This window comes from Mustela lutreola, chromosome 5, assembly GCF_030435805.1.
Source record: "Mustela lutreola isolate mMusLut2 chromosome 5, mMusLut2.pri, whole genome shotgun sequence".
Lineage (NCBI taxonomy): Eukaryota > Metazoa > Chordata > Mammalia > Carnivora > Mustelidae > Mustela > Mustela lutreola.
Window position 1 is genome coordinate 17,430,931 of NC_081294.1, and position 22,670 is coordinate 17,453,600.

Genomic DNA, 22,670 nt, shown 5'->3' on the forward strand with positions numbered 1-22,670 from the left:
TTCCCTTGGGATATTCCCATCCAAGAAGTTCTGTGGCAGATAGGATGGCCAAGGGAGTTAAATATTCTGGTCCTATTATTTCCAGGTATTATGTAAGATTTTTACACATTAATTTCTTTAATCCATAGAGAGCAGAGTTATGCATGTCCATTTTACAATGACAAAATGAAAAAACAGGAGCTTGCCAATGTCAAATCACTTGCCTATGGTTGGTTGCTCAGGTGCCAATTAGTGAAGCGAGTGTTGTCTCAAGCAAATGTCAATCTTTTTTCACATACAACAGAGGTTCCAAAAATGCCTTCTAAAATAAAAGTAATTAGAAAAAGACAAATGGCTGAATATATAAAATGCACTGCATATATGATAAGCAAAGATTTCAATCTCCAGCAATGCAGGAATGTTACTTGGACTATACCTCCCATAAAAACAACCAAAAATGCTTGCTATGGTACATTTTTAAACACCTTTTTAAAAACATTGAGAGTTTATATAATTTTAATAAGTTATGAGGCCAAATTTGAAATGAAGAGAGGAATCCAGAGAGATACAGGTATTATGTTTCGAGCAGCAAAGTTTTGCTCTATAAAATATATTTGAAAGCCTCAGAGTGAATGAGAAAGACACAAAAGCCCAAGTCTAACATTTGGTATGAAGTCTAAAAAGAGTTCTCCAGAAGACTAATATCAGCAAAGCCTACACTGAATAAGATGAACCAGATGAAAATCAGTGCTATCTTGGACCTCACAACCCGAGTTTGTGTGACTCAGCTAATCTTGAGACTTGAACAGTGTGTAAGGTAACCCCATACATGTGGTGAACAGGTAGAAGCAACTTCAAATACTTTATATTCTTCAATCCAATCTTAAAATATTCTCATAGAATACAATACAATAAGGCAAAATAAGCTAGAGCCAACAGAAACAATATAAAACAAAATAAGCCCACAAAGACTGAATATTGAACAATATTAGATGATACATATTTTACTGAACAAAAATTTAGAAGACACTTAAATAACTGCAGAGAAAAACTGTGTTTGTTGGTGTGAGTTTTCCTTCAGTGCTCATTCTACAAGTCTTCTGAAAGTGGGAGCATCTCTCCTTCATGATGGCCACAATGTTCAGGATCCTTTTTTTTTTTTACTAATATATAACACTTAAAAATACCAATTTGGAACTCAGAATTTATAGAGCTAAACTTAGTGCTTTCTTTTAAAAGCAAAGGCTTAAGACAAACATTTTCTGTGAATAGGAAAGAGGATCACCTGTAATAAACTCCCTGACCAGCACCTACAGTATGAACCAAATTTCATTACCTTTCCTTCTGATTTGGGGGTTATTTTTTGTTCAAACAAAAAGTAACATTTTTATTTTTGCCAGTAAAGGATTTGGGTTACTCACCTTTATAGGGCTTAATTTTTTTTTTTTTAAATGGATGGAATGTGTCTTTCTTTTTTTAAGATTTTATTTATTTATTTGATAGAAATCACAAGTAGATGGAGAGGCAGGCAGAGAGAGAGAGAGGGAAGCAGGCTCCCTGCTGAGCAGAGAGCCCGATGCGGGACTCGATCCCAGGACCCTGAGATCATGACCTGAGCCGAAACCAGCAGCTTAACCCACTGAGCCACCCAGGCGCCCAGGGCTTAAATTTTTTACACAGTATTTTTATACATTATTTACTGATCTGTTGGTTGATTGATTGACTTTCTTATTTTTCTTTACCTTTCTATCTATCATCTATGGATCATCTACTTACCACCTATTATTTGTTAGAATTTATATACAGTAAAATGAATAGACCTCAAGTATTCAATTTATTGAGTGTTCACACATGTACATAATTCATTTAAACAATATCCGAAAAAATGTGGAGATCATCACTTCCTCTTAGATTTTAATCTTATTCAATTTATAAAATTTTAGAGCCTAGAATACAAAGTCCTTTTTCACAAATGTCCCATATAAATATGATTAAGATGTTTTCAGGCAAGTTTGTGTGTAATGTTCTATGAACGAAAGTTAGATTGCATTGTTTGGTAGTGTTGAAATCTTCAATTTTTTATGTATTAGTTATTGAAATTTGAGTGTTAAAATATTTGATTATAAGTAAACATTCTTCTATTTCTCCATTTAGTTCTGTCAGCTTTTACTCCATGGATTTTGAAGGTCTGTTATTAGGTGTAAATTACATTTATGAAGAATTTATCGTTCTCTTTTTTTTTTTTTTAAACATTTTATTTATTTATTTGACAGACAAATCACAAGGAGGCAGAGAGGCAGGCAGAGAGAGGCGGGGGGGCGGGAAGCAGGCTCCCTGCTGAGCAGAGAGCCCAATGCGGGGCTCGATCTCAGGACCCTGAGATCATGACCTGAGCTGGAGGCAGAGACATTAACCCACTGAGCCACCCAGGCGTGCCAGAATTTATCCTTCTCATATCTCATCTTATTTCTCATAATTCATCTCCTTTTGAACATCTTGTTTCGAATTCATCTTGTCTTGAATATTTTGTGTGGTGCTACAAAGCTGCATCAGCTCTCTTATGCTCCATGTCTTCACGGTATATCCTCCTTTACTTTCTTTTACCTTTGACCTATTTTGATCCATATATTGAAGTGCATGCATAGGAGAAAGCACTTAGTTTGATCTTCTCTTTTGTGTTGTCCGCAAATTACTGTCTCTTACCTTCAGTGTGTTATGGGTTGAATTGTTTACTTCCCAAAGTACCTGTTGGGGTTCTCACCCTCAATACTTTAGGATATGACCTTATTTGGAGAAAAGATCTTCCACAAAGGTAACTGAGTTAAAACGAGATCATTAGGATCCCAATTGCATGTGACTTGGTGGTCTTCTAAAAAGGAAAAATGTGGATGCAGACACACATGTGAACATGAAAACAGCTGCCTATAAGCCAAGGAGAGAAGTCTCCAACAGATTCTGCCTCACGGCCCACCAAAGAAACCGTGATTTTAGGCTTCTAGTCTCTAAAAACATGAAAAAATAATTTTCTGTTGTTTAATCTACTGAGTTTGTGATAATTTGTTATAGTAACTTCAACACACTGATGCAAGTCTTTACCACATTTACATTTATTTATCATTGATGTGGCTGTGTTTACGTCTACCATGTTATCTGTTTACTGTTGGAGGCATTTATTTGTTTTTTGTTTATTTATTTATTTACTTACGATGGTTGTTACTCCTTTTTCTTTCTTTTGTAGCCTTATCATCAGTTAAATGGATATTTTAAATTATTCTCTAGTTTGTTTTAGCCTTTCTGTGCCCCTTGCTGTTTGGTTGAAATTCTTGGATCTTTACATTGTAATTTTTAATTAAAAATCGAAAGTATTGGCAATTCTTTATTCAAATATATTGCTTCTACCCCATGCTGTCTCTTATCTTTCTTTGACTCCAATATTATAAATGTTTGATGGCTTGATGTCATCTCACGTTAGTCTCTTATTTATCTCAGTCATTTTCCCCTTTGATTGGAGACTGGATGATTTCACAGACTCTGATTTCAATGTCATTTGTAGTTTTCCCAACAGTGTCAATCTCATATTAAGCTTTGTCTGTGAGTTGTTGTATATATTGTACTTGCTACTTCTGGAATGTCCATTTTTGATAATTTATTCTTAGTGTTTTTCTATCATCATGACAGTGTTTTCCTTTAGTCTCAAAATATATTTATAATAGATATCTATTAATTTCAACACCTGAGTCATCATGATGTCTATGATTACTGACTTTTTTCTTTGAATATTGATCAAATTTTCTTGCTTCTTTGAATACATTCTACTTGTTTTTACTTCATGCTGGAAATTGTAAATAACACACTGTAGAAAATCTAGATATTATCTTTTTATAAAGTATCTTAACATAATCCTTTTGAGGGCAGTTAAATTACTGGCAGATACTTTTGAGTTTGTCAGGCCTACTGGAAGTTTTTGTTAGGAAAAGTCTCTTTCCTTCTTGTTCTTAGACATAGGGCATAGCCTTTATTGAAGCAAAGGGCCTGGCTCCTAATGCACAGGCTTTCTGGTGCCTCATGTAAGTGTCTGAGATGTTCAATGTTCTCTCCCCTGTGGCTAGTCAGTAACTTCAACATTTCCCTGCCTTGTGTTACCATTGAGATCTCAGCCCTACAGACCTACAGACACGGATCCTGTTCATGCCTAAAGCAACCCTTGGTGAAAACCCATGCTAAAACCTTACTCTGGCTTTTGCAATGTTTCTCTGTGCCTCTCTTTACTTTATTGCACAAATTTCAGCCTCGTCAGCAGGTCTCAAATCGCAATCACTTAGCACCTGCAAGCTATAACCTCTATCTCTTGACTCATTATTCTCAGACTGCCCTTAGTGTCATGGTAGCATACATGTCCCTAATGAGAATCCAGCTAAGTATGGATCTCGTGTCATGCCTTTCCCTCCCCTCCAGGTTGACAGGTTTACTTTTTGTCACATACATAAAAACTGTTGCCACGTATATGTTGTCCAGTTCTATCATTGCTTATGATGAAAATTCAAACCTAGTGCCAATAATTCTACTGAGGACCAAACAAGAAGTCCCTCTGATATAATCTTTATACTTTCGAAATTCCTTATTTTTTGGTCTGCTGGAACATATCCGTTTCCTATGGTTATATTTTATAAACATTACCTTCAGTTATTTCAGTGGTGTTTTTAGAGCAGAGAAGAAATAAATATGTTTGCGCAGTCCATTTTTGTGAATTTGAACTATAAGATACGACTTTCAACATCCAGTAGACATAGTTTTGCATAGTATTTAATGACATTTTATACCTATCATACATTATGACCTATGTTCTGAGACTCTATTCGAATATTTTGGATGAATGGTATTTAATAAAAATATATATAAGTATCCAGGAAAGGAAATATTTCTAGAAACGTCTTTTTTACCTGATTCACTAGGAACAATTACAAGGATAAAGAAAGAAAAGTAATGAGACTCTTACCCTGCCCAAATCCAAAACCCCACAGAAAAATCTGCTGAAAGAAGGGAGGAGGAAATGATCTGCATTTATTGAAACCCTTCTAGGGGTTAGTTTTTTGAGTTTGTTGTTGATTTTTACAAATTGTATCTCTTTCAATCCTTATAAAAATACTTTTAGTGGCAAACAGCACCTTCCTTCCATCTAAGTTCTACAAAAAGGAGGTACTTTTCTAAATATCCCCCCATACTTCATCAAAGTTTGAATCCAGATCTTTGGTATTCCAAAGTCTATTTTGTTTTCCCTATAATATTCTACCTTTCCAGAATTAGGACAATTATTTGTCACCAGTGTTTAACAAACACTCTCTTAACCTTATTTTTTTTCCATTGTACTTGTTCTTTATAAGGTACTTTCCACAAATCCCTCATGGGAGAAGTAAATATATGCACCCAAAGAATAATCTTTAAAAGTCTTCCTTCTCCTGGCATTCAAGAAATGAAATAATCTTATCATTGTAAGGAAATACTCAACATTTTAAACTCTAATAGCGCTCCCACATTTGAAAACTCTAAAACTGCTTCTGTTGTTAGTAATTAACGTAGGAAGACAGTGTGCTTGGTGATACGGAATAAGGATCTGTTATGGTTCAAGTGACACAAAAATCGTATTTAAAAAAAAAACTACAACATTTTTACCACCTCATTAATAGCTTTTTTGATTTCAACTTGGTTAGATTTTAGTTCTTTTATTTCTCCAGAAAGGGCTTTTATATCTCTCGAGAGGGTTTCTCTGGAGACAAACCATAAGTGACTCTTAATCTCACAAAACAAACTGAGGGTTGCCGGGGGGAGGGGGTTGGGGAGAAGGGGGTGGGATTATGGACATTGGGGAGGGTATGTGATTTGGTGAGTGCTGTGAAGTGTGTAAACCTGGTGATTCACAGACCTGGGGATAAAAATATATGTATATAAAAAATATATGTTTATAAAAAATAAAAAATTTAAAAAAAAATAAAATAAAAAAAAAATAAATAAAAATTAAAAAAAAAACTACAAAAGAGGAGATTTCTATACATTGTATTTAAGCAACCTTTTGTGCAAAGCTAAGGTCTACTAGAAAATGAATTCTTCATAACCCTATTTGTATTTCTGATTTTTAGAACTCCATATTAATTGAGTTTTACAGCAGATTATCTTTTTTAAAGAACTAGGGATAAGAAATATAGGTAGTAAAATAAATATGACCATTTAAAATCTAGAATATCCATTCGGAGTAGAAATACAAATAACAAAAGAAAACCCAGTTTAAATAGCAAGTAAATATATTTGATAATAGAAATATAAACATAATCATAAGGGTGAGTTGCTTCTAATTATGGCCTTTAGCTAAGTAGGTACTTAATATCAGTTACAAAAAAAATACTTCTTTGTAGATGACAAATTCTTTCAGATGGTAATTACACTTTTTAAGAGATTTGGGAAAATGGAAGTGTGTTTTCTCCTTTTCTAGTGAAGTTTCTACTAAATTCTTGTGATAACAATGTTTTTAGTCTAAATCATTTCACTGTCAAACAAAATATCCTTGATTAAACACATGGAAAAAGAGAAGAAAAAGGCATGAAACAAAACCTCTCCATATTCAGGCTGCAACCAATTGCTTTCTTGTCTAATTTGAATTGTACAGTAGCTAATCATATTTTGGCACTTTCTTGCCATCAAAGCATTTCATGAAATTATCCCATTACAATGTTTTTCTCAGAGGCAAAATTAACATCGATGACAGTTCAATTGACATGTTTCTTTTTCTTCTAGTACTGTTGCCAATTAAACAAATTGCACCATATTTTGATACTCGTTTTTGTTAATTATTTATAAAATTGTAGCTTCTGATTTTTTTTCTTAAGTTTCAGTTTCTTGGTCAGAACTGGAAATAGTGCCAATCTTGATATCACATGAACTTAACTTTCTGAGAAAGTGTCCTATAATACTTACCGGGTAGCAATCATTAAGACTGGTTGTTAGGTTTAAATTTGCTTCCAGTAATTTTCAGTTTTTCTTTTACCACTTATATCTCAGTGAGGCAAAGAACTTAATGAATCCTGAGACATCAAATAAGGAATCTTTCCACCCAATCTAGAGGTTATTCTCTTTTTACCTTCCTAGTTTCAATCTTAAATTTTTCTTTTAATTAATGTTACATAAGTGAAATATATATATATATACATATATATATATGTATATATATATATATATTAACATAATTGAAAGAAGAATTACTTTGGCAGGGAAATGAAAAATACCATATCATGGACCTTTATACTTTAAGACAGTGCTTAAGCATTTAAAATCAAGTCAAACCATTCCCTTCAGCTCAGACTAAATGGGAGTCTGTGTTAGTGTGGGACTTGCTTCCACTCCTCATTTTGCCTCTGGTCCTGTCCATCTGTCCGTCTGTCCATCCGTCCTTCCTCCCTCCTTCCTTTCCTTCTTTCTTTTTATTTTTGTTTCTTCTTGAGGAGATACTTCTAAAGTGAACATGCCTCTTTCTCATACATTTATTTAAAATACGGACCTTATCTTATCTTCCTCTGATACTCAATCCACTTTTTCATGGCTCAACAAACTTCCTGTAAGGGACCAGAGAGTAAATATTTTAGCCTTCACAGGTCAAAACTTCGCAGGCTTTTTGCCAGCACCGCCCCCAGAGTGTGAAATGGCACAGACAATAGACGTGTGAATGAAGTGTGTGGCTGTTTTCCAATGGAACAGCTGATACACCAGCCTGTGGCCCACAGAACAGAGTTCATGGTCCCTGCACTACATCTCTGGAATGAAACTTCCTGAAGGCAGGGGTTGTGTCTGCTTTTCTCACCGTTAGAACCCCAGTACCTAAAAGTGGTGCATACAGGGTATTCCACTGATATTCAAACCTGTCGCACGTGTACCTAGAATAACACTTTTGGGAGAACACTTGGCCCTCATAGAAATAAAAGCTTTACTGGCTAATCATTTGGCTTGACGATAAGTTGCTAGGCTTGGAGTGACGGGGAGGGGATTCATGTTTTCAACAGACTCTGGTGCCACACTTCATTTTCACTGGGAACGTGGTTCAAATAAATAAATCCGCTGAGCGAACTTCTGGATAGACATTCGTACAGGGAGGGACATGTTCTGCACTGTCTGAATTTCATGCGGTTTTCACACTGAGTTATTTCCAGACAGAGATTTCAAGGCCTTCCTCATGTTTGGGTTAAAGATCTCATTCACTTACTCATCCTACCATTTTGCCTATCTTGGAGGCTGTTTCCTCTATGGAATATTTTCACCTTGATTAGTGGGCTTAATCAGCCAGCGTCTGGTTGCTTGAAGTTATTTCCCTAAACACTGAGCTTAGATCCTACCCATCTTCATACCTCCACGCATTGCACAATGGAAAGCAGAAACAAACACGGTTCTGGAAGATGTAGCTGCCTTCGATGTGGAATCCCCGGTACAAGCAATTGAACCTCCAGGCACTCCTAGGACTAGCGTGATTTTATACAGGCGCAACTGCGCTCCCATGATCACTTATCATAAAGCAAGAGACAATTGGGCCACGCTTCCCTCTTGCTTGCTTTTGTGTACAAAAAAATAAAAAAGTAAATAGAATAGAGCAAATAAGAAAAAAAAAAAAAGTCTTGCAGCTGGAAGGCAACTTTAAAGAAAAATGATGTTCATAGCTATCCTGCCAGTAGCTGGCAAAGCAATTTTTATAAAACATATTTAATGTTTACAACCACTTGGAGGCTGGAGAAAGAGTAATACTTTAAAAATATGTTTAATGTTTTGAACCATTCAGTGGCCAAGCAGCAGCTCCTCCTAACATATATTTAATGCTTAGAGTCATTTGGTGGTTAGGAAAAAAAGGAACTTCTTGTTAATTTTTAACATTTATTGCTGATCAGTGGCTGCTAAAGCAAGTATCAATGCAGCCTGGTTTATGTTTAGGGAGTCACCGCGCTCCTACTAAAACAATTCATACACTTCTCTCAAGGCCACACAAAAACTGTCAATAGCATTACCTTTGCGATTGTACTGCTAATAAAAACAGAGGAATCAAGCGGAGGAATAAAATGCTCCCTGAACACACAGTACTAACAGCCTATGGTCCTGAAAACAGCTCTGGCATGCAGTGCGCTGTGGACCCTTTGCTGCTGGCACGGGGCTGGCGGGGGCAGGGGGGTGGTTGCAGATCACGGGGTCTCGCTCAGTCTCATCCCAGGTGTTAAAGCGACTCAGCAGATTGGAAAGCGAAAGTGCAATCTGATAATTGGTGTTTCTTACAAATCAACAGCTTGTCACCACAAATTAAGACGGAAGAGTCCTCTCCACCGAAGAAAATGTAAATTGGAATACAAAGACTATGAGGTTTTTGTTTTTTGGGTTTTGGGTTTTTTTCCCCAAGGTACAGCCTGGAAGAAAAACAATAGTAAATATTGAGCTCCCGTGTCAGAGGGAGGGACTATCTGGGGAAAAAAAGGAGAAGGCTCATTAGGTAGACCTCTACAAGGGAGGCATTCTCCTATCAGTTGCCTGAGAATGATCATCAAATTATTAGCAGGATCCGTCCGCATTTATTGATCGCATTTATCCAGGCACTGGGGTAAGTGTTACACATAAATTTTCTCTTTTACTGCTTGCAGTAACTCTGGGAATTAGGTATTTTTATTCCTCATTTGCAGGTAATGAAACCAAAGCACAATGAGGACAAATAACCTAGGCAAATACAACCAAGAAGCAGTAGAGTGCGGATTTGGACTCAAGTTTAATACCCAGAGAATGCACTTGAACATGTTTCAAAAGAGTTCCGTCCTCTGTATCTCTGTAGAAATTTATATATATATATATATATATATATATATATATATATATATGTGAGAATACATAAGCTACTTCCCAATGTGGGAAAGAAATTTCAAAAACAAATATTTTGGCAAAAAATGGCCTTATTAATAACTTCCTAGGCCATCTTTGGCTTCTCATATGAGAATCTGGACTCACTTCAACAAATTATGAGGAAATTCAAGTGAAATGAAGGACTGCTGATTTAAACAGTTAATGCCTATGCAAAATACAAGCCAGAGATAATCACTTCTAAAATCAAGTTCAGTTCCTTTAAGAATGAGAGAGAGCCCTTGCTCTTTGCTTATCTTCTAGAATCATTCAGTCCCAAAGCCTAGCTAAGGCAGGCAAAGGTAGCTTTTGGTGCCAGCAAGGTTATAGGGGAGGAGGGGTAGACCTGGAACAGAATAAAACAAGCTATTGAACAAATACTGAAGCCCAAGCAGAGTGAGAAAGGGGTCCACCGTGAGTTCAGGTGGTAGGAGGGGGGCGTGTGATCTATGGGAAATGCAGCCCAGTGTGGGGATGCAGAGTCCCTGTGGGGCACGCAAAACCTCTCTAGTGGGATAATGGAGAAGATAATGGAAACAGGGCAGATTTTCAAACTTGTGAGTGGAGTCATCCCGGCCTCTGTAAGGTGTCCGGAGGCGGAGTGGCCGTGAGAGATTGGTGCATACAGGGGCTTTGAGCAAATAACAAAATACATTAAGAACAACAGCAGCCAGATTTCTTACTCTTGGAAAAGAATTGTAAATTATAGAAGGCTAAAAACAAACAAACAACCCTAGAATAATTAGAGTAGGAGGTATCAGTATGAAATCAAGGGTTTTGGTCTATTTAGAATGATACAGAAATAGGGGCACCCGGGTGACTGCGTGGGTTAGGCGTCTTCCTTTGACTCAGGTCATGATCCCGGGGCCATGGGATCACATCAGGTTTCTTGCTAATCAGAGTCTGCTTCCCCTTTGGCCCCTCTCCCACTCATGCTCTCTATCTCTCTTTCTCTCAGATAAATAAATAAAAATCTTTTTAAAAATAATGATACAGAAATAAATATTAAATATATATATATATATAAATATTATACACACACACACACACATTCTTTAGCTGTGCCCACTGAGAGAGTCTAGGAGCAATGATTTTCCAATAGCAAAGGACACACATAGCAACTAGATTCTGGCTTCTAAATATTATTCTCTATGAGGGTGGGGAGAGAGCTCCTTGAAGAAATACTTTCTCCCAGAGCTGGGGAAGGAAAAATGCAAGACAAGTCCCAAATATATTTTGGGGCCAGAAAGTAAGGGAATATTCAAATAATTAAGAGGTAATGTTGAAATGACACAAAATAAGCTCAAAGTGTCTTTACTTATATTTTACATTTCAAACTAAAGCTGAAATAATTTCAATAGTAAAATCAGTAATGGTGCTAACACATTAGAACCAACTGGATACAGTAAGAAACCCTGAGACTGCACTGACACAAACTAATAGATCATTTGAAAGTGTGATGAGGACCAGGTTATGTCTCTAGTTTCAAAATACCTTTTGACAAGAAAAAAATACCTTTTGACAAAATAGGTAATGATTACAAAAAGATAAGAGGAACTTCAACTTAGTGGAATCATTGTCTAAGGTAGACAACCTCTAAGATGGACCTCAGTTATGCCTGCCTCCAACATACATTCACACCTTTGGCTAATTCCTTTCCCTGGAGAACAAAATGGGTGTGTCAAGTTGATCCTAACAAATAAAATATAGTAGAAGGGACAGGATGTCAATTCCAAGACCACAACCACATGACTGGGATTGGAATTATACCCCCCTGCACTGGGAAATCTTCAGATGAAACCACATTTTTTATTGCCAGCTTGACTCTAAATCCACAAGAGACTTGAATGCAAAGACACCCAGCTAAACTGAGCCCAAATTCACGACCCAGATAAATCAAGAGATAATACATACTTGCAGTCTTAAGCCTCTAAATCCTGTAGTAATCTGATGTATTTAGTAGATAATAGCAATTTCAGACCTGATGGCGGGGTTCTGCTCTAACAAATGCCTAAAAGGCGGTAATGGTTTTGCAGTTAGGCCAGTGTGGGCTTTGAGGAGAATGTCAGTATAAAATGCAGTGAACACACTCTTCATTGCATGTTGGACTTGGACGGTGCTGCATGTGAGGACTTGCAGGAAAATGAGAACATCTTATTGGAAATTAGAAGATCACTGTTAGGCAGTGGCAGAACATTTAGCAAAACTGTTGGCAGCATGTATTTGAACAGTAGAAAGGGACCCAGGGACTTTTGAACAAAAAGCATCAAGGTCTCTTCGGTTTTAAAGATTACTAGTCTTCCCAGATGGCAAATGATGCTAAAATTAAGAAATGGTTTCTAGGCCAAAATCAAATCCAGGGCACCTGGGAAAGCATGGTCAAAAGATAAAGCCATGGTGGTGACAGTAAAATTTTTTGTTAAGATCTTAGAAAGATCAAGGATGGTTCATTGGCTTACTGTCTAGTCAGAAATTTCTCTCTTAAGAGATAAATGGGTAAGTATGACTCAAAGATCCTTTCTAGCAAATAATAAGGGTTCTAATTTATGGAAAGGCTTTGTCACTCAGGCACCTCTGTAGGGCCCAAGGTAGAGAGGATTTATCTTGAAGGGATTTTTTTTTTTGTCTAATTCAGTGAACCCCCAAAAGATTCATGGGATACCCATACTACTGACAAAATAAAGAGTTCTACAGGTAGAAACATCAAAAGTGTGAATTGAAGAAAGAGAGTCAGAGATTTTACAGTGAAAATGGGTCTTTGAACCCTTTGAATTCTACTGGGAGGAAGACGACCAAGAGAGCTGCTTCAGAGGCAAGTATGTGCCGCATTGCATAAAAAATGAAGGATAACTCAGAAGGTAGAACCAAGAGCCCAGGCAGTATAACTGAGACCCAAGGACAAATATTCTCAGGACTTGAACCTAATCAAAGGGCTTTTCATATTTACCAGCTAGATTTCTGGAACAGGATGGACCAGTAATTCCTTTATTTAGGGCATTTTCCCTCTTTTTTTTCCTATTTTTTTTTTTTAAACAGAAATGTCTTCAGAAGTTTGCTCATCCCCATCTCTCACCACTGTGTGTTAGGTGTTGGAGTGGGGTAAGTAACTGGTTTTTTAGCATCATGAGTCTGCAGATCAAGAGGAGATAAATCTATGGAATCTCATTTGCTCTTGCACTTGATTTATATGATCAGTTTCTGGATTTTGGACTCATGTAATGAGGGAAAAAAAAATTGGGGTCCTAGAAAGGGGCTGAGTATATATTGCATGACAGAACAACATTGATTGTTGGGGTCCAGAGGGTAAACTGTGGTAGAAGGCTTCCAGGACCTTAGCTGCCTTGTACTGATTGTCTTGGGTAATCCCATTACCTGACTGTGGGGTGGACTTCTAACATTTGGAATATGGAAGAAAGGAGAGGATGTCATTTTAAATATTGGTTATAAATACAGACTGTGGCTTTGGTCAGAGATGTTCTTTTCTCCAGCTGTCTCTTAGTTAGCTATCCTTGGGCCCAGGCAGCTGCCAGGCTGCAAGGAAGCCCTGTTGAAAGGTCTATGTAGCAAGAGACCAAGAGTCTACAAATCGCCACAGGAGTAAGCTGGGAAGCAAACTCCTACCTCCTCCCAAATAAGCCTTTAGATCAGACCATCGCCCCAGCTATGGATATAACCTCTTGGGAGACCTTGAGCCAAAGGTACCCACCTAAGCCTCTCCTGGGCATCCATGATCCTACAGGATAATAAATGTTTGTTGTGTTGTGCTCTAGGCTTTGGCTAATATATCATGCAACAGAAGATAACTAATGCACAATGTTGGTCAAGTAATAAAAATTAACACTATTAGTAATGGGACAAATTAAAACCCTGTTCTACCTGATAAGATACAACAAGGATACAACAAGATTACAGCATCATATCTGTGATGTACCTAAAAAAAAAAAGGCCTATCCTAAAGTTAGGAACATTAGGCAAACCCAGCATGAGGGACATTCTAAATAATCATTGGCCAAGAATCCTCAAACCTGCCACAAAATCAAGAAAAAGGAAGGAATTGCTCCAGATTGAAGAAAACTAAAGAGATACGGCATTTGAATACACCATGTGATTTTGACCTGGAAAATTGTGTTATATGAGATATTATTGAAATAACTGATAAAACATGAATGGGGCCTAAAGGTTAGATTCCAGTAATGCATTAATGTTAATTTCCTGATTTTAATAATCACATTTCGGTTATATGTAGAGAATGCCTTTATTTGCAGAAAAGAGCTAACATTTTGTCTCCAGCTTCCTGGCAAAATTTCTGCTTATGGGGCACAGACAGAGACCAATGAGACTCTTCGTACTGTACCACTTAAGCTGTTCTCTGAGTGGCTCATATGGTAAGATAATGTATCTGCTTTGCAATTTCTTCATCTGTCTCCCTATGGCACTTCCATGAAAGCAAGGAAGTTTGGAAATTTATGTAAGTTTTTAAAACGTAGGGCGCCTAGGTGGCTCAGTGGGTTAAGCCGCTGCCTTCGGCTCAGGTCATGATCTCAGGGTCCTGGGATCGAGTCCCGCATCAGGCTCTCTGCTCGGCAGGGAGCCTGCTTCCTCCTCTCTCTCTGCCTGCCTCTCTGCCTACTTGTGATCTCTCTCTGTCAAATAAATAAATAAAAATCTTAAAAAAAAATAATAAAATGTAATAATGGTGTACTAAATTAATGTTAGGTATAGACATCGTTTTCACTATTTCCTTTGTGGAGTTGAACTATTTAAGTATGGCCACATAGAAAATATTCTCTGTATAAAAACTTTCAAAAAAACTTGCCAAAAATTATATCTTAGCACGTTTCCCCAAACTTCATGTAAAAAACAGAGTTCATGAAAAAGAAAAAAAGACGGAAGGTACATGTTAATTTTTTAATAAGCTAGCAGTGCAATTCTCTTTGGGTGTATCTTCTTTTATTTATACTTACACTTTTTTTTTTCCTAAGTCAGTGAATAAGAGATACCTAGTCCTCAGATTTTGTTTTAAACAAAGTCCCCCTACCCTCAGGTTTATAATAAAATGAAATATGCATTTTAAGATCTTAACCAGCTCATCTGACATTGAAAGCTAAATTTAAGGCCCAAAGATATATTAGAAGCCACTAAAGAGTTATAACTGGTTGCAATTAACTTTGTTCTAAAGAGGCTGGAAGTCATACCTACATTCTGAAATTAGAGATCAGTTTTCATATAAAAATGAAGATCAGATAGTAAACAACACTGCATAAAATTATTGTATTGGTTAAATAATAAAAAATAAAATAAATATTAATAATAATAATACAAATCTTGAGTTTGATTACCTGGCCCCTAACTATTGCTCAGGAAATGGTAGGTCTTACTACAGAAATTATGATTCACAGCATTTATAAAATGTGTCACAGAGACCTGTTGATGAGTAACCCAATCAGCTGCTTCAAACTGACTTAGCTCAGCCAGAAGAAGATAATACAAGTACGAATAAGGGCTTAAATATGTTACACCTGTCAGCTCCCTAGGAGAAGTTACTGAAACAGAAGCCATGCCGGTGCATTAACCACCGGTATTAAAGAAGGCATGTTACTGTAAGTCATTGTTACTGTAGTGATCTTAAAGAATTAAGACCACATTCATAACGTCCAAATTTGTCTCCAAGGAGAAAGTCTGAGTTGGGAAAATATCTGGATCATTAAGTAATTTCCTCGGGTCAGAGTAAAAGCACTTTATCTGTGAATATTACTTCCACAGCATATTACATGCGGCACAAGATAGTAACAAAGTGACCTTTCTCTTAAACAACTCATAGATTACTAGAATTTTCTTCAACTTTCTGGAACAAAATATATTCCATAGTCTAGTAAGTCTTAAATGTTGATTTTCCTCTGAACTCTCTACCCATCTTGCTCAACACCACTCCCCAAGTTAATATCCTTTGTTGAGACTCACTTTAGTTCATCTCCATTCCTCGTTTAATCATTTATCACATTTTCATACACACGATCTATTATTGCTAACTTGATATTTGCATAATAGTTTTGATGTCCCAATATTTCTTTTCTTTTCTTTTCTTTCTTTCTTTTTTTTTGTATTACAAAGTAAGCTATTTTACTCCATGTATTTGTAAGTTAGTGGCTTCTTCTCCAACATTGTCAATAACGACACTGTCAATTATTGGGAAGGGAAGTTATTTCCTAGAGATCCCTCAAACACAGATCCATAAAACTGACGGTAAGATTTGCTGTGCTATAGCTGTACTGTCCAACACACCATGGAGATCTCCATCTGGTCTTGACCCGAAGTAATTTTGATATTCCAAAGAAAATGACACCTAGGCAGGAAGTGCTTAGAAGCGATGCAGGAAAAGAAAGTAGAGAGAGTAGGACTAGGAGTAATCCTTGGACTAAGTGACTTAAGCAGGGACCATTTCCATATGGTAAGAAGGGTGCACTTGGGAATGGAGCTCAGGAGCTCTAGGAGCAGGAATATGATGCCCGGATGGGGGCACCGTAGTTTTTCATTAGCTTTAGATTGGTCATGGAAAACCAAAAATAACAAAGGCCACAAGCCTAACTGGGTCTCCTGTGCTTTGGGTTCTGTGTAGAAGCAGGGTTTACGGGGAATGGCAAAGGTAGTACAGAGTAGGTATTTAATTTCTAATGTTTAATTCACAAGTAATGTTTATACTTTTTAGTATACATTTGAAAAAAGAATATTATGTAAGCGTAGTCCAATAATAACTAGGTGAACCCACAGCATGCAATGTGGTATCACATTCAAAAGGAATACTCCTCTATTATTATTAAAAAAAAAAAAAAAAAAAAAGGCAGGGAGGGTATGTTGAAAATCATCTTAAGTATTTACTGGCGTCTTCCCTAGATCTTTCTGATATCTCAGCACAGTATGGCAAGTTATATCTCACCTCAATAGTGCCAAAGCTGGGATCACTTTGTTTTCTCACCTTCCTAGCCTGATTTTCCAGATTTATTTCCCTCTTCAGGAGCTAGCTGTGAACTCCTTTATATAAGGGTTCAGAGACTGCAGTCCTTCCCTTTATCCAAACTGGCCCAACGAAAGATATAATTATTTATCTAATAAGACTAGAATTTTCTAATAATGTAGAGGGATGGATGTGTTTGCTTTAAGGATGTTATTTCTGTAATAGCCACTGAGGGCCATAAATTCATGTAAATATTCCAATTTACATAAAGTAAGCCCTGGGTTAAACCATTTAGGTACAAAAGAGCCTAGTCTTCTTAAAAGCCTTACTTTTTCTGAGAATAGTACCTTCATTTTTCTCTCCCAGTAAATTAAAAGGCACAAATAAAAAACTAGCTCTTCCCATTTTCGGGGCTACTTTTTAATAAGATACACTTCTACCCAATTGTACTTCTAAATCTTTAGCAATCAGCACCATGTAAGGAAAAAAAGAAAAAAGCTGCTCAAAAAATGTAGCAAGAACTGAGTAACAGATGTTCAGCCCTGTGTCTGTACACTAATGTTTAAAATCTGTGTAAATGCCTTCGAGCTGATTTCTCAGGTTGCGGAGAGAATATGATCTTTGAATACCTAGTAAGGTCATAGATAACAATCTCAAATAAATTTGTGATGAATCCAAGAGTTGAAGAATGTGACCATTCTTGAAGCCACTAACCTGCTTCTGCCCTTGGTTTAGTTTATGCATGTCTGGGTTGGTTGTAGGGCCAACAGAAGCCCTCTGAGGAATGCCAGACAGGGAAATTGGCAAAGGCTCATGGTAGGAGTTTCAAGTTGTAACCTCAGAGTGATGGGTAGCTTTATCTTACAAATGTGCTAGATACCACAAGTTACTTTGAAATAGAATGAGGGTTGCCAGTGGTGACTTTGGAATAAAAATTATTTAAAATTGTCATTAAAGCTGTCATCCTTGATTCATTGACCCCACAATACATATCTTAGAACTTTAAAATTTAGGTTGATAATGAAGTGCGAATTCATATCAAATTTAAATTATTAACAGTGGCAGTGATACTATAGCTAATTGTAAATTTATTCTAATAATATGTTCATGATAATATTTGCTTCCTGTTTTGATGGCATAACTACTAAGGGTTACTTGTAATAAAAAAGAAAACAATACCATCCTTCTGGAATCTGTATCTGTAGCTATAAAGGATACAACACACTCCTTTCTGGACCACTTCCAGACTCATAAGTGATACGTGTTTTGGGTGATTTACTTTGAGTCAAGAATCACTACATGGTATTTGTGGGTATGGCAGTTACCTTTAGTGCCATGTAGGCACCTGGAATCGTAAAGACAATGGATTTTAGTAAAAATTGAGCTTCATACTTAATTACAAAGGGATTCTGTGGGTTCGGGTAAATGCAAAGATTGAAAAGTAGTGACAAATGTTATATATATCCTGGATACTTATGTATCTATTTGTATATTCAGTATGGAGCAGAAAGGACCAAAATGAAAATATAAGTGGAAATAATTGTGTCTTATAGTAGAATAATAATCTTCTGGTTTACAAATAAGATGTTTACATTGACCTGCAAAAAACAAAATGTTGAAAAGGCTTCAGTGCATCTGACAAAATTTTGATTTGCCTACTCACCCACAGGAGACATTTCTGGGACACTAGCAACGTAGGGTCCATCCAAAAACTTTGGCTCATTATCATTAATATCCTGTACTTTGATGATGAATTCTGATTCAGGCTCTAGGGGCTTCCTGGTTTCTATGTCCACGGCCTGAGCACGGAGTGTGTAGAAAGGTTTTTCTTCTCTGTCCAGGCTCCTGATTGCATGGATGTCCCCTGTAGTTTCATCAATGGTAAAAACTGTGCCAGCGCCATCTCCCGAGAGGGTGTATTTAACAGTCCCCTCTCCTTTATCTAAGTCAGAATGGAGCTTTTAGGGGGAGAGAGAAAGAAACAGAGACAGAGAACACCGTCAAAGGGATGGTTCCATAATAGAAATACTTGCAGTATAATTTTTTATCAGAAAAGTTGAAAGAAAAATCTTGGTTTTTTTTTTCATTGTTTTCCTTTCTTCTTTTTCTTTTTCTTTCTTTCTTTTTTTTTTTTACTAACTCTTTGATTATAAATATGTTAAGACATATTAAAAGTAGAAAAAAGCATAATAAACATTTATATATACATATACATCCCAGAGATTCTACCATTTACCTTTTAATTTACAGTTGACATTGAACAATGCAGGGATTAGGGTTGTCGACCCCTGTGCAGTTGAAAATCTGTGTATAACTTTTAACTCCAACAAGACTTAACCACCAATAACTGTTGAGTGGCAGCCTTACCAATAGTATAAACAATAAGTCAACACAGATTTTGTATGTTATTTGTATTATATCCTGCATTCTTTTTTAAAAGATTTTATTTATCTCTTTATTTTAGAGAAAGAGAATGAGCATGAGCAAGGGGAGGCGAAGGAGTGGACGGAAAGGAAGAGAATCCCAAGCTAACTCCAAGTTGAATGAGGAGCTCAAGGCAGGGCTCAAACTCAGGACCCCGAGATTGTAACCTAAACTGAAATTGACTGAGTCACCCAGGCTTCCCTGTATTCTTACAATAAAATGAGCTAGATAAAAGGAAATGTTATTAAGGAAAAATAAGGAAGAGAAAATATATTTACAGTAATTGTACTGTATTTATTGATACCGTAAGTTTATGTATTTATGAAAAAAAAATGCATGTAAGCGAAGTTTAACCTCCATGAAGTTTAAAACCATGTTGTTCAAGGATCAACTGTATTTGACTCATCTCATTTTTGGTCACACATCTACCCTTCCATTCGTCCTGTCAATCCATTTTATTTCTCAGTGCATTACAGAGATTGTCTAAGTACTGCTTTCAAATACATGAACATGCATAAATACAACTAATTTGTTATCTGAATTTATTTCTTTTACACGCTTTTGGGGATAAAATTTTCATAAAATGAAATGCATTAATCTTAAGTATGCTCATTTCATTTTAAGTAATTGTTATAATAAATATAAATGAGCTCATCAATGCCAAATCAGAAACCCTCCTGAATATCCTAAATTAAAAAATCAATGACCTGAATGCAGTCAGAGAGAAGGTAGAAGAACTCAGAAAATATTAAACTTTTTTGTTTGAAAGGAGAGGAGAGATTTGGCAAACCAGATGGTTTCAGATATGTGTAGTGGAGTATTTCATTTTAACAGACTGTCTTTCAATGAGTTATTCAATATTACTCAGCCAAATGTTGGATAGAATCACTGATTATCCTTTCAGATTCACAGAAAAATGGCTTGCTCTAATTCATTCCATTTATTTGAAATCTTATAATATAGAAAAGTTTCGAACTTCTAATTTTTTCAACACATTTATAATTCACTTTAGTATAGCATGTAATAAGATACCCATAGATAACATAGGGGAGAGGACCAAACAGAAGAAAAATTATCTTTATGATTCTGTGGGGCAATGTTTTTCAAACTGGAGTCCAAGAATTATTATATTTTAAAGATTTTACTTATTTATTTGACAGAGAGAAAGAGAACAAGCAGGGGGAGCAGCAGATGGAGAGGTAGAAGCAGGACCCCTGCTGAGCAATGAACCTGACACAGGGCTTGATCCCAGTACCCCAGGATCATGACCTGAGCTAAAGGTAGACATTAACTGACTCAGCCACCCAGGTACCCCTGGAGTCCATGAATTAATAGAAGATGAACACAGGTTTTGAAATCCATGAAGTATCCAATAATGTATTTATATGATATAGATATTACATTATTTACAATTCTCTAAGAATATGTATACTCATAAATATATATTTTATAAATAATATAAATACACACTCTATTTAAATTATATAGCATGTATAGTTTTATAAATACTATTTTTTATTCAGTTGCTGATCTAAAATGTTTTAAACCTATTCCTACTGATATCATCTGATATCAGGGTCCACATTTTTACATTTAAAAGGTTCTTCCAGCCAACAGACCAGCCAAAGAAAAAAGGTTAAGCTTTTAGTGTCCATAGTCTTCTGGGCAATGCTTCAAAATTTGCATACAAGCACAACATTCTTGCAAAATTTTTGGTAAGAATGTGTTCTGTATTTTTTTTTAATATTTCAACCTACACAAAAAACTTTGAAACATTTTAAATTATATAAATATCCTGTGGCAAATAGGTTTTCTGTATATTAGTATTAGTAAAATCAAAACACAAAAACCCAAACTCAACAGTGACTCTTAAACTCAACGTTCTGGCCTAACTTCAGTAAAATAACATCATCTTTCAAATCAATGTTATTAAAATGAATGTGTTCATTTGTGAATTTGTATTTACTTCAAAATTTTCTTTCAAAGTATATTTGTAAAAGAGCATAACAAAGAATTGATTCCTGGCTCAGTGTTATAGTAAAAAGAATAAGAAAACAAAAAGAGGGCACACGATTTTGATTTTTCTTTCACGTTTCCGCACATTTTACTCGTCTAAAGAAAATTGCTATAAATGACGAAGAAGATTTTTCCCCCTATTTCTTTTTTTTCTTTTCTTTCTTTCTTTTTTTTTTTTTTTTTAACAAACTCTTATGAAGCACAGGAAGTTTCAAGTGTAAAATCAAGCTGTAGATAAATGTACTTTGAACTTCGGAATTTCAAATTACATATTTCACCCATACAGTTTAAGATATTCAACATGGTGGGTATTGCTTTTGCTTTAAAATGTATCTAAAGATATGAGGCAGGCAAAAGCTCAATGCAAAAGGAAAGACTTTATAAACTGCATCCATTTGGCCAATGGCTTTGAGAATATGTGGTAATATTGTGGGAAACAAGTGAAAATTTGAAGAAGGTTTTTACAATGTGATTCAAGCAGAATTACAAAAAAAAAAAATCCTCATTTGGCTAAAATCAGAACTGTTTTCTTTTCGAACTGACATAAGAATAGAAAAGCAAATGTGTTTTTCAGCTCTATCCAAGATCGAAATTAAATTCAGTTGCTGTTACTCCTTACTCTTTTACCTTTTTCTTCTAATCTAAAATGAAGTTTTGTAGAGATTGAAGCTTCAGAAGAAATATGTGAAAATACGTTAACATTTTGAACTGAAAATGAAGTTGATTAATGTAAAACTCGTGAGACGATTAGAATTTTTAGAGCAGTTGTTACATGACAATACCTCACAGGAGACCCCCTGCAGTATTCTGTTTTGTCAGGCAATATTTAAAATTAGTCCATTTTGATTGAACTGGCACATGAATGACTACCTTAAAATATAGGTATTGTTCCAACATCAGTTCTAATATTAAATAAGTGATGGCCTGATGTGGGTATTATAGATAACTTCTTTTATCCTTTCAGTATACTTTCCGTTATAGTCAGCATTTACATATAAATTGTTATAACAAAAATATATATACCTAAAAGAGTATACATATGAAAATATATTTATGTGCATTTTTATAATATTCACTAACTACATATACATATAACATGATATAAAAAATCAACACTTGCAAAAATAACAGAATACCATAATTATATTTTAAGATCACTTGAAATTCTTCAAAAACATTTTTTTTAAAGTGACCTCTACCCCCAATGTGGGGCTCAAACTCGGAACCCCATGACTGAAAGTCCCATCCTCTACTGACCAAGCCGGCCCGGTGCCCCTTTTCAAAATCATTTTTTAATGTATGCTTTACAGGCACTCCTGGAAGTCTGAAGGCTTTAATGGGCACTGCTAATCTTTTCATAAACAATATGATGTCTATGTGTGTGGGGGTGCTC

The 22,670-nt window shown here is 35.9% G+C and overlaps 1 protein-coding gene across 2 annotated transcripts in view; it reads right to left on the reverse strand.

The window, feature by feature from the left end:
• Positions 1-22,670, reverse strand: part of CDH12 (cadherin 12) — a 1,003,438-nt gene that overhangs the window by 168,500 nt on the left and 812,268 nt on the right. For both annotated transcript variants that reach the window (XM_059173699.1, XM_059173700.1), the window contains one exon: positions 18,501-18,795. In XM_059173699.1, coding sequence (XP_059029682.1) covers positions 18,501-18,795 — 295 coding nt within the window. The remainder of the gene's footprint in view (positions 1-18,500; positions 18,796-22,670) is intronic.